The sequence below is a fragment of the Diospyros lotus genome, chromosome 1 (genome assembly GCF_014633365.1).
Source record: "Diospyros lotus cultivar Yz01 chromosome 1, ASM1463336v1, whole genome shotgun sequence".
Taxonomy (NCBI): Eukaryota; Viridiplantae; Streptophyta; class Magnoliopsida; order Ericales; family Ebenaceae; genus Diospyros; species Diospyros lotus.
The window spans coordinates 50,650,943-50,670,023 of NC_068338.1; the positions used below are offsets into that span (position 1 = coordinate 50,650,943).

The following is a 19,081-nucleotide window of genomic DNA, read 5'->3' on the forward strand; positions in this document are numbered from 1 at the left end:
AGCTTCAAGATCCTGTTTATGGCTGTGTATCCCATATTCTTACCCTCCAACAACAGGTTGGTGATCTGTAAGCTTATCTAGCCTTATTGCAGAAATTTGCAAACTCTTTTGCATATATGGAGTTAATTCATGAGAAGCGTGAGATGGGGCATTGGTACATTTTGAACAATTGCAAGGAAGTAGACCCATATGTTGAGTAAGTGTATATCCATATGTTCTAGTTTGCTTTAGCCTCCAACTAATAGTCAACAATAATCATGTTTTTCTTATTTAGTGAGCACAAAGAGGAACTTAAAAGAAAAGGTGTAACAAACTTGGAACAAAGGCATAAGGAAACTTTTCCTCTATGGTTTAGAAGACGAGTAAGTGACTCACATTCTCAATGTTATAAGAATGTCTGAAGTTCATGGTTGATTGGTTTTTTTTCTTCTTTTTTCTTTTTTTTTTTTTGCATTTTTTATGTTGCAGATAGTTCAATTGTATAATCGTAAATCCCCTGAAGCAACTGAAGCATTGTATTCCTTAGCACGTGGGCCTCACATTTCTGGAAAAAAGTATACATGATGCATTGTTAATGAAGTTAGATTTCATACAAAAGACAGAGACAACCACCTTAGAAGTCAAAATAGTGGGGTCATTGTTGAAGGAAACCATAAGGATGACTTTATTGACTTTTATGGTGTAGTTTCTAAAATTATTGAGTTAGATTACATTAAGCAAAGGAAGCGTGTTCTATTTAAGTGTAAATGGTTTAATTTTGGTGAAAAATGGACGGGTATAAAGGTTGATGGAAAGATCACAAGTATTAATGTTAGTGGCACTTGGTATGAAAATGACCCTTTCGTGATACCAAATCAAGCAAAACAAGTATTTTATCTCAATGAAACCACTTTCGAAAAAAATTGGCAAATGGTGCAAAAGTTTCAGCATCAGCACCTATTTGACATCCAAGATGATGAAAATGATATAACAAATGTTGATGAATGGTCAAATGTCAATAATGTAGTATATCAAGAGAATGAATCAAATGGAAATGAAGTATCCATGGAGATTGAAGATATATCATCATTGCATAGACATGATATTATTCCTGACATAGTGGAAGAAAATGAAGTGCAATGCAACATTGAGAAAGATAAATGAGAGGAAGACTATTTTGAAGATGAATTTATTGAAGAAGACAAAACATTAGTTGAAAATTGTAGTGATGAAGAGGACAACTATATTGACGTTGATGATGATGATTAAATGTTTAAAGGACTACATAATTTAAAGGTTTTTAATAGTCTTTTGTACTTATATTTTTTGTCAATGAAATTTTTTTTATGAGATAATTTCTAATTGTAATACACTTCATTTGCAATCACATATAAGTTATTTTACAATATATCCATGTACTAATCTATTCTTGATTTATTGTAATAGGTACATGAAATTTAATGGCTCCAAGACGAACTAGTATGAGTAAGGCTCAAGCTGAGGTTACACAACCAAACAATCTGCAACTTGAAAATACTGAACCAACTAGACATGTGGGGACATCAACATAGTTGTAGTAAGAACAATCCATTGAAGCAAGCAGTAAAGGTTAGTAATTTTTGCCTTTTATTTAAGTTTTTCCTAATCAATAGTTCTTTTTTTTTAACCTATAAAGAAGTATTATTATTTTTTATCTTTCATCTAATATATGTCTCTTTTTTTTTTAAATCAAGCATCTAATGTTACTAACAAATGAAGTAGAGGTAAGACATGAGGTCATGATTTACAAAGAATGAATGCAGCAATGAATTGAAAGTTAGATATACATATTGATCCGGATCAAGGCCTCCATTAGACAAAGTCTAATCTACAAAGTTATCAAGTGAATTAGGAATTATTGTTCGAAATGATTTTCCATGTCCTATCCATGTAAAGGAATTCAAGAGAAAGATAATGAATTGGATTCTGGATTTGATAAATTTGATGTAAGTTTTATTATCCTTAAGAATTATTTTCTTTTTCTTTTCAATTAGTTGTGCATAAGTCAATATATTTTCTTTATTATAGATGAAACTCAATATTGTGGATCTCAAAGTTGACTCACAAGTTACAAAACATGTTACTTCATTATTTAAAATGAGGACAAGAGATCGACGTTACAAGTTGCACAAGTACTACAAATCTTTTCCTTCTGATGAGGAAGCAAGAAAACACAAGCCTTCAACATTGACTGATGATAATTGGAAAAGTTTGTATGATTATTGGTCTAAACCAGAAGTGCAAGTTTGAATATTTTGAGATTAAATGCTTAAAGTTATATGAATAAACAAGTGTTATTAACAAGTATTCAACTAACCAATTTTCTTTCTTTCTTTCTTAATTTAGGAACGGTGTGAAATGGTAAAACAAAGTAGATCACATATGAAAACACTGCATTTCTAAGGTTCAAAATCATTTGTTGTCGTTCGAAATAAATATGTAAGATTTATTATAGTGTTTTCTCAATTTTATTAATATTGAACCATATTACCTTTTCATTATAACTTCAAAAAATTTTTAATCAACAGTGTCAAAAGGAATTAAATGGGGAACAGTATGATAGGATCATGCTATATAAAATCACTCATTTTAAGGTGGGTAAAGGATGGTCTTCTCAAAAAGCAGAAGAAAATTATGTAAGTTGAGAAGTCTTACTTATTTTCTTATATTTTGAGATTTGTGCTAGTTAAATTCATTTGTTATTTGTGCTTACAATTGTACAAGAATAATATGCAAGCGATAATGGAGAAATCAAAAGAAGAAGGTAAAGAGCTTAGTGCGGATGAGATATGTGATCAAGTCCCTGGCACTCGATTAGGTTATGTTAATGGACTAGGCTATGGTCCCAAGCCAAGTGCATCTACATCCACAAATCAAACAGTTATTAGAAGATTGCAAGAGGAGAATAACAATTTAAAGACTGTATTAGAAGTAGAAATTGCCAAAAGTGAAAAAACGCGTGCACAATTGGCAAAACATGATTTATTGTTTAGAAAACTACTTGGAGACAAGTATGATGACTTCAATGAGGATGAAGGGTAAGATTCTTAAAGTTTGTGTTGTGTTTTCCCATTTAGAAATTTAAAGTCACTTATTTCGAACAATTTTTTTTTTCTTTTTTTGCATAGGGTTGATTAAGATGCAAGTATTTCATAAGAGTTGAATGGAATTCGTGTATCAAGTGGGTATACTTTTGGCAAATGATGTTATGTATTTGTGTTGACGTTGTTATCTTTGTTGACGACTTGAACATTGAGACGTTAAAATGGTCATTGGTGTCTTTTAATGACTTGAACATTTGTAAATATTAATGTGTTTATATTTTTCTTATTTTGTGCATTTTGTTTAAATTTCAATGAAATTCATGTTTATATTATTACAGGCTAAATATAATGACGAAAATATAGAATCGTTGCAAAACAGGTCTTTCATTCAATTAGAACATAACTAATTAAAAGGTCTTTCATGCCACAAAAAGGGGAAATGTAGCAAAAAAATTTATTAGCGACATTTGCTATGTTTTTTACTAGAAGGTAGGTAAACATATTTTTCATGACGATTTTGAAAACGTAACTAAAAGTTTTAGCCAATTTTGGCTGCAATTTTCTCTAGCTATGGACAAACGGAAAAAAAAAAAAAAAAAAGTAGCTAAATATTAATGTAATGCGACTGGGTTTTTGCTACATTTTTTGTGACATTTAAAAAACGTAGCTAAAAGTTCGTGACAATTCTGAAAACGTAGCTAAACTTTTTGCTACATTCCGAAAAATTGTAGCTAAAAGTTCCAGCTACGTTTCCAAAATCGTAGCTAAAAGTTCTAGCTACGTTTCAAAAATTCGTAACTAAAAGTTCTAGCTACGTTTCAAAAAATCGTAACTAAAAGTTCTATCTACGTTTCAAAAAATCGTAACTAAAAGTTCTAGCTATGTTTCCTAAAAGTTATAGCTACGTTTTCAAAATCATAGCTAAAAGTTATAGCTACATTTCCAAAATCGTAACTAAAAGTTATAGCTATGTTTTCAAAATCGTAGCGAAAAGATTATGTAAGGCGCCGTTTTACGATAAACGTTGCTAATGACTTTTTGCGATGGGGCTTTTGTTACGTTTCTAGTGATGTTTCTTGAACTTTTGGCTATGAAAATTTTTGTAGCAAAAACTAATATTTCTTGTAGTGTAAGTTTCTAAACTTCAAAGTTAATCGAGTATCAATTGTTTGTTTTCGAGTATATATTTTTGTTAGTTGAGTAAATCTGGTCTGGTAGTCGAGTGCTTAATGCATAGTCTGTGACTTATGAGTTAATCGAGTAATGCTTGATCATACATGAGTAAGCTCTATATATAATCGATTATCTGAATTATCCAATCGATTGGAGTTTTGTATTAGTCAAGTATCTCTTTAACTTAGTCAAGTAACTGTCATCTATTTTTTAAAATTATAGTCGTTAAGCGCATTCAATGTTTGACAGTTTATACTTTTCAAATTATTTAATACTGTTAGAGACAAAAAGTGGCAATTTATACTTTTCAATTCAAATTCTACCATGCGAGTTAATATTCAATGTAGGAAATCTATAAATAGGAGTGAAAACAGTTTGAAAAAGGTTATCGAACTACGCGCACAATTCATACCAATTTTTAAGAGCTTCAAAAATATTATTACGTTCTATGCTTGCTTCTCACGTGCTTTTATTTAAAATCTTTTAGTGAGAATTCTTAAAGTGTGTTTCATTCAAAAATCTTATAACTTTCTCTGTTAAGAGAAAAACATTTATGCTTATATTTTATTCATCATTCTCTTGAGATATCTTTTCACAATCTTTTGTGAACAAAGAAGGTTGTGTCTTAGCCTTTAAAAGATAATGTGGTTGTGGCTTAGCCTACTTAGAAAGTCAAATAGTAAAGGTTATACCTTATCCCGAGAAAATGTCATGTTTGTGCTTGATCCCATCTAAAAAAATCAAGTGTAAAGGTTAATAGTTGAGCTTGCCAAAATTACAAAGTAATATAATACAGTATTGGGTGTGATTGCAAAATTCTTGATCGTAGATCAAGATAATGGACTAAGCAGAGGTTGAACCACTATATATATTGTGTTCTATTTTTTTTATTTCTTTTCTAACTCTATTACATTGATTGTTTTTATTTAAGTTTAATTTTTTAAAAAGTAATAAATCTTAATTCACCCCACTCTTAAACTAACTAGTGTATCAGTTATATATGCGTGCATGCATGCATTGTCTTTTAACATTCAACACCTTTAATTTGATTAAGTATTATCGATGAAAGCTACACAAGTCTCTTTTGCCGATCAAAAGTTTAAAAAAAATGTTTTATAGTGTTTTTTCAAAATTAAAAAAAAAAATGCTTCATTTACCAAAATGCTATTTTAACGTTCAGTTGTGACATTTTTAATAATATTCATGCATCGATATATTATATATATTCATATTAATAAACACAAAATACAAGGTAGGGGTACTATTAAAAATGTTATAATTAATTATTTAAAATTCCTAAAATAGAAATTTCATAAGGCATTAAAAATAAAATTGCAGTCTAGTTAAATTTAAAAAAAAAATTATTTCTTTTATTTGAATTTATGACTTTTATAATTAAAATAAATATAGAATCACTTTTATCACTATACCAAAACTTATTTGCATTTAGATTTTATCTAAATAAATTAAAAAATAAAATGTAATTGCAAGCACCACAAATGACTATTTATTTAAAAAAATTATATTTTATATGTATATGCATGAGTCACCACTCTAATATATACACATTTATATGATATTACAATTAATTAATTAATTTCATCAACTTCTGATTATTTTCCCCTACCCTTTTAACTAAAATATAGTTAAAGCAGACCAGCAGCTGGACAATCGACTAATGGCAAGTACCTTAGCATCAATGGTGCTATATCTATCGATATATATATATATATAGTTATATAAATCAATATCAAATTTTAGTATTATAAAATTAAATTAATAAAATATTTTTTAAAACATCATTTATTTATTTTACTTAAAAATAAAAATGAACAATATTAATAAGATTTAAACTCATGATTGACCTCTAAATATAATTAATTTTTAAAGTAATTTTTATACTATATCAAAATTTATTTTACTTAAAACTATCATAAAAAAATAAAATTTTAACGGTTATTATCAAATGTCACCTAAAAATTGTTGAGTTGAGTCTTAATAGATCAGATTCCAACCCAATTGAATCTCACGATCTGCTAGTAATTCGACTCGAACCTAACATATTTAAATGTTTTAACGCCCTTGATGTTTGGGTCCTCTTGTTTCCTTTTGTATATATATATTTTTTTCATAACCCAAAAATTGTATATATATATGTACCCGTTAATACATATACATTTTATATATTAATTAGTGACTTTAACTTAAGAACGCATTGGCATTAAGATGCGATATTGCGTATATATTTTTCTTTAGCAACCCAAAAATTGTTTGAAAACTGGGCACATCTTAATTAGTTGCCCATTTTTTGTTAATGTCCTTATGGGAGAACCCTGACGCGCGGCAGCGGCCATGGTCCTCGACTACTTTCAATGATTTTGTATATAAAATTTATTTATAATTTTTGTAAAAGTGACCTTAAGCCTTCCCATATTTGATATCAAGAAGGAAAAAATTAAACGTTTTAAGAGCCGAAGGGTGATAAATTTGTAAAAAGAAGATTCAAATTTGATGGTCCACAACTCATTTTTTATTTATATATATACGTAAACTCTCTCTCTCTCTCTCTCTCTCTCTCTCTCTTAATAATAAATGTCATTTTTTGTCTCTCTCTGCGCGCCAAGCATGGGTAGTCGTTGTAAGTTGTGCACATGATGCAGACAATCTTTAATTGACTAGCGTTACCTATTAACTGGGGCTGTCAACTGCAAGGCATTATTGGTGATCGATCGGATATATAGACATGGCTGTCTTGTGGGGGCAGTACTTTTTGGAATATATGGGGGTATGAGGCGCAAGTCACTTGTCATTTCCTTTGTATTTTCAAACTGAATAAAAAGTTGGGAATTTCTTGTGTCTGTGTGTGTGTGTTTTATTTTATTTACCCATTAATGCTTGCTTTGTGAACCCAGAAATTGGATTCGATTACATTAATTAATTAAAAAGACCAAAGGTGTGAAACTATATATGTATATATATATATTAGCCAAATGGAATAGACACATTTACTTACACTTGTTCATTAAATATAAACTGTAACCTGTAGGCAAAGCAAACGGCTATAGTCACCCCCTGAAGAGTACGTGACTTTAAAGTCAAACTTTCTAAATTATTAGTACAAACATCTACGTACCACTCGCGCGGTGGTATATATTTCGACCATATATAGCTATCTAGCCGCGGAAGGTAGAAGCATAGCCGTTGATGAGGGCCAAGGCATTGCTCGTCAGCTGGGCAACCTTCACAATCCGACCCCTTACGGTGCTCTTCAGCTTCCCGGCCATGGCCGAGCCGGAAAACCCGTCTGTGCAGGTGTCGTCGTCGGTCAAGGCGGCGCTCACCCACGTCTGGATATCGCCCATCATCAGGTCGAAGTTGGTGCCCTTGATTTGGGTCATCTCTGCCATGGAATTCCTGAGCTCGTCCACGGAGTCGGCGACCTCCTCGACGCAGTCGCGCATGGCGGCGGCCTCTCTGGGGCTGAGGCCGTGGGAATGGGAGAGCCGGATCATCACGGCGGAGGTGAAACGGGTGTTGTTGAGGGCGACGGAGAGGGCGGCGCGGGCGAGCAGCTTGGGGCTGGTTTGGATGAAGTTGGCGTGGGTTGAGAGGGAGGTGTAGCAGAGTTTGGGGTAAGTGGTGTTGCTGCAAGATGTTCTGATGAACTCTTCGCTGTTGCCCTTTTGGGGCCTGGCGGCGCCGGCGCCGGAGGAGATGGAAGAGAGAAGAATCACGAGGGCTGTGAAAAAATAGATAGGATTTGGGCCTTCCATCTCTCTCTCTCTCTCTTTCTTCTCTGTGTATGTGTGTGTGAGTAGTGGTGAAGAAGAGATGGGAGGGAGAGTTTAGAATTTATGGGGTATACAAAGGTACAGTTGATAGGGAATTCATGTCCAAGTTGGATATTATTGACATAGAATTCGTATGCAAATTGCATCAAGTGACATGAAATAATAAATTAAGGCTGCTAATTAATGGCTCCACGAAATCCCTTAATTACAAGTTACAATCAAACTCTAACTAATATAACATGGTTTGTTTGGTTTCAAATTTAATGGACGAAGGTGTGTCCAAGAATATCTAGCAATTAAGCAAGGGATTGGTATTGCAAACTTCGATGATACATTTTATTATGCATGCATATGTAATTAATTAGCAATGATATTTTGAATCAAAGAAAAGGCCAAAAGCATACAAGTAATGCATTAATTGCCCTACTTAATGATATGATGGCGAAGCCTTAGAGAGATTGTTGGGCTAGCTAGGGATAATGATGAAACATGAAAAAGATCGAAGCACGTGCATGCTTCACACGCAATTGTAACAAAAGCTTTCATAGCATTCACATTAACTGTTTATTATTAATTATTATTTCCATTTCTATTAGAACTTGGAACATAATTTTTAAGGCAGATGAATGAATTCGAAAAGAGGGTGTGGAACATTACTTTATTTACATTTAATTTTATGAATCATTTGGCGTGAAAAGAATGAACTAATTAATTTTTTATTCAGAAGCCTAATTAAGTTTGATCTATATTTTTTAGGGTTTTGGCTCTAATTAATTATGTTGCGGAAAATCTCTTCAAAACAGTAGAATTAGTACAATAACATCAAACCAGATCTAATCGAATGTAAAGAACAAAACACAAAGTATCGATAACAACAACAAAAAGATGAACACGAAGTAAAAGTCCCTATATAAGATCGATTCAAGGCTCAGATCTGTGAGTCCATTCACCACTTCGGTAACACCAACGAATAGGAACCACAAGCCACAATGAAACCCTCAAACCAGCCCTCAAATCAAAAAACCTCGAAAGCCCCAACACCTCTCGATCGAACATAAGCGAAGCCCTCTCTCACACAATCGATCAAAGCCACACACAGTAGGTTACCACATAAGGTAGATCGGTCACAAAGACAGAGAGTAGAAAGCACAAAGCCAAAGAGAAATGCTTATCGAGAATGGATAATCGAAACCCCCTAAATAGGGCATGCGACACCAACAAATCGACCAAGATCAACAAGGACAAATGCTGTCTCTCAACATGGAAAGAAGCATCGGACCGACATGAAAAACAGAGCCATCGAAGATCAACCGCAAAAGGAAACCACGAAGGAAGCAATCAACCAAGTAAGGAAACGAGAGAGAAAGAGAGGCTAGGGTTCGGCCGAAAGAAAGAAACAACTGGGAATGGGCCGCACAAAATAGGCCTTTTATATGTGGGTTTAGGACTTAAGAGATAATGAGCTTTTAGGCTCAAAAGAGTGGGCTTCCCCCCACTTGAGCAAATTGGTTAAGGCTCATTTCTCCTCTAAAGTGGAGAGTGGGGTTGTGGCCTGACTTCTAAAATGAACTGCGTAAAAGTGGTGACCGAGTTGGGTTCTTTAATCCCGGGTCGAACCCTATGAAAATAAAATCCACCCGAAAAATTGTCACAATTTTGAGCCTCATTAGGAAACACAAAACCAACAAATTAACATATGAAACTTTAGGAGGAATAAGAGGATGAAATATACCTTATTGGCATTCTTCTATTGCTTCTCATTTAAAATAAAATGTGTCGAGGGTTCAATGCATCAAATATTGTAGCCCTTTTGTATGTAGCTCTCATCAATAAATTTGTGATATCTTACTGTTAACAATTCACTCTATTGGGGAGTAATCACAGTCAAATGGGTATTAAAAATCTCTAGTGGGAAGATATATATGGACTTTGGTGGCATGCAAGAAACTATGAAATGGTTACATGGATAAGCACCTAGAATAAAGAGATAAATTAACTCTTCTTTTAACAATAATTTAAGACAATTATAGCTAAAGAGATTGTTTCTAGCAAAGGCTTAAAATGTTGACAATGGTGAGCTTAGGTGAGTGTGTTATGGAATTCAAGTCCAGGTTTGAAAGTTATGGGCCCGAAATAAGGCAATCAATCATGCATGTCCAAATATCTAGCAATTAAGCAGAGGATTGGTATTGCAAACTTGGATCAATCAGACATTTTATTCTTCTCATTGACCAATGATATTTTTGCAAGCAGCTAGAATGAGGCCACAATCATCCAATTAATACAGCAGTACCGTGCCCAACTTAAATTTCTTATAAAATTTGAAGCAAAAGTATGAATTGATCTGCTGGATAGATGGTGACATGTGCACAATATATTAGGGGCCAAAAGCTAGCATATTTATGCCCTTAAAGTTCTACATTTTTTTTTCTTGTGAAACCATAAATTTTTGCATGGTTTTAATTGTATTCTTGAACTTAGATCAAAAAGTATATTTTTGCCTCTAAACTTTTCATAGTTTCAAATATATATCCTTAAATTATGCAAAATCATCCATTTAAACATATAGCCAGCAAATGATGTTCACACACACTGATATAACAGTTTTTTTTTTTTTTGTGTCTTCTCAACTCCCTCCCCCCTTCTCTCTCTTGGGCTGCCTCTCCTCTCCCTCCAACATCTCCTACATTTCCTTCAATTGGGCTAGGCCGGTTGGGTTAGACGCATCACTGTCCTACTTGAGTCAATAATCACCCCATTGTTGGGGAGATTGAAGATAAGGTCAATTTGAGCCAGGAATAGCATTCCTCACAAGAGACGTAGTCGAATGAGAGACGTCAGAGGCAAAGAAAGAGAAAGAGAGAGTTGAAGAAACACGAAAGTGAGAGGAGATATTAGAGAGAGAAATAGAGAGTTGAGAAGACGTTAAAAAACTGTTACGTTAATGCACATGCGTATCACCTATTGGACAAGTGTTTAAATAAATTATTTTACATATTTCAAGAACACATTTGAAATTATGAAAAATTTAATATTTTAAAAAAAATAAAAAAAAATTAGGGGTACAAATATGCTTTTTACCTAAGTTCAAAAACGCATTTAAAATTATGAAAATTTTAATATATTTTACAAAAATTTAGGAACAAAATATCCTTTTCGCCATATTAATTAGTACGTAGAGATTCATGCAAGCAACTGAAATGATATAAGCCGCCATTGAATCTGAAATGAAATGGAGTGGAACAGTACCTGTGATCGATGATCATTGTACAAAGGGCAGTATGATAAAATTGGTTATATATATTGGGCATGCGCGGGCGGGCATGCAGTTACGGTGTGCATGTGATTTGTGGGGCTGATTGATGTCCCTCCCACGATTTCTTGCTTAAAATCAGCAGGGCAAACTGATGATCGCTTCCCCACCTACTTTTTCTTTATATAGATGGGGGGTAGTGATGATCCATGTGTACCTTGTACTATTACTATACATGTTAATCTCATATAAATAAATAATTTTGATATATATATATATATTAATTAACACATTAAAATGTAATTTGATTAATATATTTAAGAAGATAAAAAAAGTACTATATTCTTCCTTTCTTTCTCCGTTAATGATTTTGTTAGTAATGGGGCCAAACGAGAGGGAGTGTACGTAAAGATTCCAAAGGATCGGCCATCGGTATCAACAAAACAATTGAAGATGGATGATGCAGTGTCATTTGGCCCACTTCTCACATGCGGAAAAAGTACTTGATCATGTTAATTACTACCTTTGCTAAAATAAAACAATTTGGTAAATAAATTTGAGCTAATTAATGTCAATGTTACCCTCAAAGTAAACGAAACAAACCGTGCATGTTATATTGTAGTTAGAGTTGATTGTAACTTGTAATTAAGGGATTTCGTGGAGCCATTAATTAGCAGCCTCAATTAATTATTTCATGTCACTTGATGCAATTTGCATACGAATTCTCTATGTCAATAATATCCAACTTGGACATGAATTCTCCACCAACTGTACCTTTGTATAACCCCATAAATTCTAAACTCTCCCTCCCATCTCTTCTTCACCACTACTCACACACAGAAGAAAGAGAGACAGAGAGAGAGAGAGAGATGGATGGCCCAAATCCTATCTATTTTTTCACAACCCTCGTGATTTTTCTCTCTTCCATCTCCTCCGGAACCGGAGCCGGCAGGCCCCAAAAGAGCAACAGCGAAGAGTTCATCAGCACATCTTGCAGCGCCACCACTTACCCCAAACTCTGCTACACCTCCCTCTCAACCCACGCCAACTTCATCCAAACCAGCCCCAAGCTGCTCGCCCACGCCGCCCTCTCCGTCGCCCTCAACAACACCCGTTTCACCTCCGCCGTGATGGCCCGGCTCTCCCATTCCCACGGCCTCAGCCCCAGAGAGGCCGACGCCATGCGCGACTGCGTCGAAGAGGTCGCCGACTCCGTGGACGAGCTCAGGAATTCCATGGCAGAGATGACCCAAATCAATGGCACCAACTTCGACCTGATGATGGGCGATATCCAGACGTGGGTGAGCGCCGCCTTGACCGACGACGACACCTGCACAGACGGGTTTTCCGGCTCGGCCATGGCCGGGAAGCTGAAGAGCACCGTAAGGGGTCGGATTGTGAAGGTTGCCCAGCTGACGAGCAATGCCTTGGCCCTCATCAACGGCTATGCTTCTACCTTCCACGGCTAGAGAGCTGATAGCTATATATGGTCGAAATATATACCACCGGGCGAGTGGTACGTAGATGTTTGTACTAATAATTTAGAAATTTTGAGTTTAAAGAAGTCACGTACTCTTCAGTGGGTGACTATATATAGCTGCTTGCATTCGCCTACAGGCTACTGTTTATAATTAATGAACAGGTGTAAGTAAATGATGTGTCTCTTCCATTTGGCGAATATATATATATATATATATAGTTTCACACCTTTGGTCTTTTTAATTAATTAATTAATGTAATCGAATCCAATTTGTGTGTTAATTCACAAAGCAAGCATTAATGGGTAAATAAAATAAAACACACACACAAACACACTCACTCACATGAAATTCCCAACGTTTTATTCAATTTGAAAATACAAAGGAAATGACAAATAACTTGCGCCTGATACCCCGGCCCATATATTCCAAAAAGTACTGCCGGCCCCCACAAGACAGCCATGTCTATATATGCAATCGATCACCAATAATGCCTTGCAGTTGACAGCCCCAATTATTAGGTAGCGCCAGTCGAGGGCATGGCCCCGGCCGCCAAGGTTCTCCCATTATAAGAACATTAACCAAAAATGGGCACCTAAGATGTGCCCAATTTTCAAACAATTTTTGGGTTGGGAAAGATAAATTTATATACAACATAATGTCGCATTTTAATGCCAATGTGTGCTTTATCAAATGCCAAGAAAAATTTATCATAATTTTATTTTTATGATTTTATATATTTTTTCCTAATTACAATTTATTTGTATAATATATTATAAATTTTTCACAACTACAAAAACTATAAATAAATTCTATGGACTATACATAAACTTAACAAGAAATAATTATAGCTATTTAACTTCGAGCATTTATTTGAAATTTAATTTGTCTTCTTATGCATTTTTATGCACAAATTAATTTCTTATTAGTGTTATTGATATACATTATGTCATTAATTATTTATTCTCTGTTATCATCAATTTTATAATTTATCTATTTGTGTAATATTATGCATGTTTTTGTTTAGAGTATTTTTATATGTTAAATTATTTATTTGTGACATTTTTCAATAATATTAATCATTTTACATGTTATATAGAAATTTTAATATAACTATATATATATATGTATTTCTTTATAATATTTATTTTAAATATATCCAAAACAATACCAATACCATTCTATACCGATATTTTAGAGAAAAATTCAAATAAGCCATTAATCATCCATAAATGGAGTCACCTTAATTAACCATCGAATTTTCATTTTAACACTATTAGATGGTGGTTTAAGTCTATAATAATGTTGTCAATAATTGATATATAGTTGGCTAACATGGCCTTAATTATGAAAGTTCAATGACTTATTGATATATTTTAAAGTTCAATAATCAATTTGGCCTGTAAACCAAAATTATAGCGGCCAATTTAGCTTAAGGAAAAATTATTTTGAAAAGGGCAAAGTGGCTACTAAATTTTAAAATTTGTTAAATAAATTACTAAAAAATTTCTTTTTATACTCTTCTTGTTTCATAAAGAGGGAAAGGTAACGAGGGCAACTAGCATAACAACCCTTTCTGGACATAAACCATGAAAGCCCTCTTCAATATATATACATTATGGGCTATTACGCTCACTGTATAAGTTCAAGTCTACTGCCTCAATGCACGTCCACGTTTGATAATTCTAAAATTCAATCATCTAATTAACCACTACCAACAAAGGGTGCCTCCCCAATAACTAGGCTACCACACCGTGGTACGTAGTACGTAAACCACTAATTAAATTTTCATAAACAGATCGAGTTGTCTTTTTTTTTTTTTTTTTTCTAAATTTAGGATATAAAATAAGTAACAATGTTTGACTTCTTATGAAAACTAGCTAACGAAGAGTTCACGTCACGGGTAATGAACACTTAAATAAGTTTTGTTTATTAATTTTTATTACCTTAATTTCCTAATATCCAGAATGCCATAAATAAAGGTTGAAAGCGCCTGAATCCACTTGTACAGAAAGAGATTTAAAACAACCGCCGGCCACTACGTACATTAATTGATTCAAACTAAAAGAACTAACTAATGCTGAAATTATCTATCCCTTGTGCCAGACTGTTACAGTACACGGGCTGGGCCAGGCGGGCGGCCCAAGAACAACCCAGCTTATTTGACAAAGATTTGAATTTAATGTGGACGCTTCTACAGAGAATATTTGAAACTTTTTTATTGTCAATTAGGTGGTAGCATGTGCCTGTTCTTGATATGCCATATATATATATATATATATATATGCTAATTATAAAATTTTCATAAATTAGTTTAACTAATTGATAAGTTGAGTTTGATTCGAAATTTTTTATTATGTGTATATATACATTTAGACTTAATAATATGGCCAAATATCCGTAGACATTTTTATACTTTAAGCTAACTCATAAATATGCATAGTCGACATATACATGCAAAATACGCATATACATGTATGGTAAAATAACGTCTCCATATGTATAGATCTAGATGTCCCTGCACGAATAGGCTTGCGGATCCATGCATCATGACCCACATGGGATGCGTTGACTTTTCTTCATTGGTCATATCTCTGACTCTTTATCTTATGCGGGTTTCCGATTTTGTTGCCGGACTCAGCGAGGAACATGACCCGTACGTTATACAACTCTTTTAATCGGAGCTTTATTTTTTAATACTAATATTTATTTATATATATAAATATGATCACTTGAAGTTGAAGTTCGTATGGAAGTGGATTATAGTTTACATAATTAATTAATGTTGTTATCTTATCATTCTAAATTATTATTCTTGGCAAATAGTTTAATTTAGGGACGTGTACGTTTTCCAAGCAATGCGACAATGAGAATCCAAAATTGTTTCTTAATCCCTAATGTGGAGGAGGCTGCGTGCACATTTCTATATCTATATATATATATCAACATAAAAGATTAATTAATGGGGAATTAAGGTACATTATACGTTTATTATTATTATTATTTAGAAAAAAAAATTATGATCTTAATTAAGATCTTAATTATGCATGATTACGTACACCTGAAAGTTGCCCTATAAAAGGAGGCTGGCCTCCAGCTCCCCAACGCAATTAATCTGCTTGAATCAAACATGGAAGGTTACATTTCTTCTTGCCATCTTCTGCTCGCATTCCTGATCTTCACGGCTCTCCTATTGGTCTCTCCGCCAGTCTCCGCCGCCTCCCAGTCTCAGCACTACAAAACCTTCATAAGAACCTCCTGCAACGTCACAACCTACCCGGCCCTTTGCTACAAGACCCTCTCGCCCTACGCCACCACCATCAAATTAGACCCCTGGAGTCTCTGCAACGCCGCCCTCTCAGCCGCCGTCACGGCCGCCCAGAAATCGTCCTCCACGGTATTGAAGCTAGCCAAGAAGAAGCGTTTGAAGGCCAGAGAGGCTGCAGTGATCTGGGACTGCATAGAGAACATCCAGGACAGCATTGAAGAGCTCAAGCAATCGGCCAACGCCATGAGAGGCATTGGCGGCAGTGAAGATAAGCGGTTTGAGATGGCGAACATCAAGACATGGATCAGCGCCGCCATAACCGACCAGGATACTTGTACGGATGGATTTGTTGACAGCGAAGTGAGTGGCAATGTGAAGAAGAAGATAAATCGCCGCATTTCCATGTTCATCGGAGTGGCAAGTAATGCTTTGTCTCTCCTCAACCAGCTCAGTTATTAAGAATGCTCCACATATCTACGTACATATGTTCCCCTCCCTCCAAATAATGCAGTTTTAATCAAAATAATAATGCAGTTTTAATCAAAATAATAATGCAGTTTTAATCAAAATGGGCGCCAATGTTAAAGTTTAGTAACAACATAACACATTTTATTAACTGTAATTATTACATAAGATATCATCATTTAAGTTTTAACAGAGACAATTTTGTAAATTAATTGGTCCTAAACTTTAAACGTATTTTTTTTTTAAAAAAATAATCATATATTTGGATAATTCGGTTTATTAGGTTAATTAAAAATTAAATTTTAGTGTTAAAAGAGAACAGAAAATAACAATATATTAATATTTTTCATACATATACGTACCAAACCTAATTCAATAAAGAATTGAATAATTAACCAAATTGAATTAATTTAATTCAAAATTTCAATTTTAATCAAATAATTCTCGTGAGAATCTAGTGCTATGCAGAAAGTGTGTGTTAGTTCGGCAAATGAGCACATTGAGAATTGAGAAATGCGCCTAACGAAGCACAAAAATTCAAAAGTAATATACCATATATATGATGATATTTTTCATGGTAATATGATCTATAATTAAGAATATTGCTTCCTTATAGTATAATTAAAAAGAATATAAGGAAAGTTTACTATTTAATTAAATATACACTATAATTAATTAGATCAAACTTTGACTTTTCCCCTATATGTGCCAAAATGATTAATATCCTGAATTGACTAAAATCTCATTCATTTCTGTCCACCTGTTTTTCTTTATATTAATTCAATTATTTACTAATTGATTATCAAAAAAATTACTTATTAATTAATAAAGCACTTCATTGATCCAAGATACAGCTAGCTAGTTTTGGTCTCTCCCTAATAACAACATTGGTGTGCAATTGACCTATAGCAAAACATTTATTCAATGTCGTGATGTTTATAAATAATAAACAAATAATTTTGGTCTAATGTCACTCAAGCATATAATTTTGCATATATTTCGGTCTTATTGAAACATTAATGATGAATCATACAATTGGCTATGTGTAAAAGAGAATAAAGAAACATGAACAAAATTACAGAACTTAACTAAACCATCAAGCGATTGATGTGAACAAACATCCGAAGCGTTATAATGAAGAAGAGATGCGCTTATCAAACACCAGAAACCCAGATTGTCAAATCAATCACCGGCTGCCGGCCGGTGCACCGTCGACTAAAGCTTAGCAGCAAACTGGTTAACCAGTGCCAGTGCATTACTAGTAAGCTTCATAACGTTGGTAACCTCTGCAGTAACCGAAGGCAACGGCCGGCCTGCGAAGCCATCCAAGCAAGTACTGGCATCGGTTAAAGCGGCACTGACCCAAGTCTGCACATTGCTGACGAGCCAAGACGAGTCCTTTCCGGCCACCCGCCGGAGTTCCAGGACCGATTTGCTGAGCCGGTCGGCGCCGTCAGCCATCCCTTGGGAGCAGTCCTTGAGAGCTCTGTACTCTCGAGGCTTCAACCCCTTGAGCTTATTCAGCTTCTTCACAAATGTCTTGGCGGAAACAGCCCGGGCTAGGGTCACCGACAAGGCGGTTTGAGCCATTTGGCGGGGGCTTTGCTTGATGGTGGCGGCGTAGGGGGAAAGGGACTCCACGCACAGCGTTGGGTACCTGGTGGCGCTGCATGAGGCCTTGATGAACCTCGTGGAGGCAGCCGAGTTGGCGGCCTCGCCGGCGGTGTAGAAGAGAGGGAGGATTAGTGCTAGGAGCGTAAAGTTGGCACGTGCCATGATCTTGATGTAATCAGATGATTGGGATTGTTGGGTAGCGAGAGTCGAATGTGAATTTATAACGAGCCCTTTGGATAGTTAATTGGTTTGGATTAACGTGCTTGCTTAATGCTCATGCGATGGTTAATTTGTGTAGAGTTTGGCAAAAAGGCAACATGGAGGGAGTGAGTTGGGAATGCACCAAACAAATTAGCATCAATTTGGGGACATGTTATTGTTATATCCTAGCTAGCTAGCTAGCTAGCTAATCCTATTAAATTATATATGTTCTGTGGATTAGGTAAAGGGCATGTATAGAAATTAAAATGCATTCCTATCTAATTGCGAAGACCAGTCAAAAGTTTCAATAAAATGCTAACCTTTCTCTCCTTTGAATTTAGTGCCACATATATATATTACAATATTCTTTAAATGATGTCACAAAATTCTTATTAAAACTCATATTTTTTTATAGAGATGTCGCTATTTTTATTTTTTTCAATTTAAAAGGAAATTTTTCACTAACAAAATAAAAGTGTAAGTTGGATCATCCTATTGCAACAATTAAGATTATTACATTTAACAATTTCGTTATGGATTAATATAATCCAATAAAAATAATTAAACTATTATACTTTAAAAAATAAATTTACAACTAAAATAATTGCGTTGAATGTATAATATTATTCGTATATTTCTAGGCTCGAAAGGAAAATTTCTGAATGATATGTGTGTGTGAAAATGAATGACAAAGAGAGAAAAGAAAGAAAACATGTTTAGGATACAGACATATACATTAATTAATTAATCTGTCATTGCCTATTTTATAGAGCTGC

General features: G+C 34.3%; 4 protein-coding genes across 4 annotated transcripts; 2 read left to right on the top strand and 2 right to left on the bottom strand.

The window, feature by feature from the left end:
* Positions 1–7,189: 7,189 nt before the first annotated feature.
* LOC127791133 (21 kDa protein-like) lies at positions 7,190–8,085 on the bottom strand. Its single transcript, XM_052320927.1, has one exon. The coding sequence runs from the start codon at positions 8,006–8,008 to the stop codon at positions 7,409–7,411; it is 600 nt and encodes a 199-aa protein (XP_052176887.1). The 5' UTR covers positions 8,009–8,085; the 3' UTR covers positions 7,190–7,408.
* A 3,966-nt stretch (positions 8,086–12,051) lies between these two features.
* Positions 12,052–12,985, top strand: LOC127791114 (21 kDa protein-like). The gene has a single exon (XM_052320897.1). It carries the CDS (start codon positions 12,149–12,151, stop codon positions 12,746–12,748), a length of 600 nt encoding a protein of 199 aa, XP_052176857.1. The 5' UTR covers positions 12,052–12,148; the 3' UTR covers positions 12,749–12,985.
* A 2,896-nt stretch (positions 12,986–15,881) lies between these two features.
* Positions 15,882–16,576, top strand: LOC127791141 (21 kDa protein-like). Its single transcript, XM_052320940.1, has one exon. The coding sequence runs from the start codon at positions 15,888–15,890 to the stop codon at positions 16,482–16,484; it is 597 nt and encodes a 198-aa protein (XP_052176900.1). The 5' UTR covers positions 15,882–15,887; the 3' UTR covers positions 16,485–16,576.
* Positions 16,577–17,027: 451 nt separating this feature from the next.
* On the bottom strand, positions 17,028–18,858 carry LOC127791152 (21 kDa protein-like). The gene has a single exon (XM_052320966.1). The coding sequence runs from the start codon at positions 18,264–18,266 to the stop codon at positions 17,706–17,708; it is 561 nt and encodes a 186-aa protein (XP_052176926.1). The 5' UTR covers positions 18,267–18,858; the 3' UTR covers positions 17,028–17,705.
* Positions 18,859–19,081: the final 223 nt, after the last annotated feature.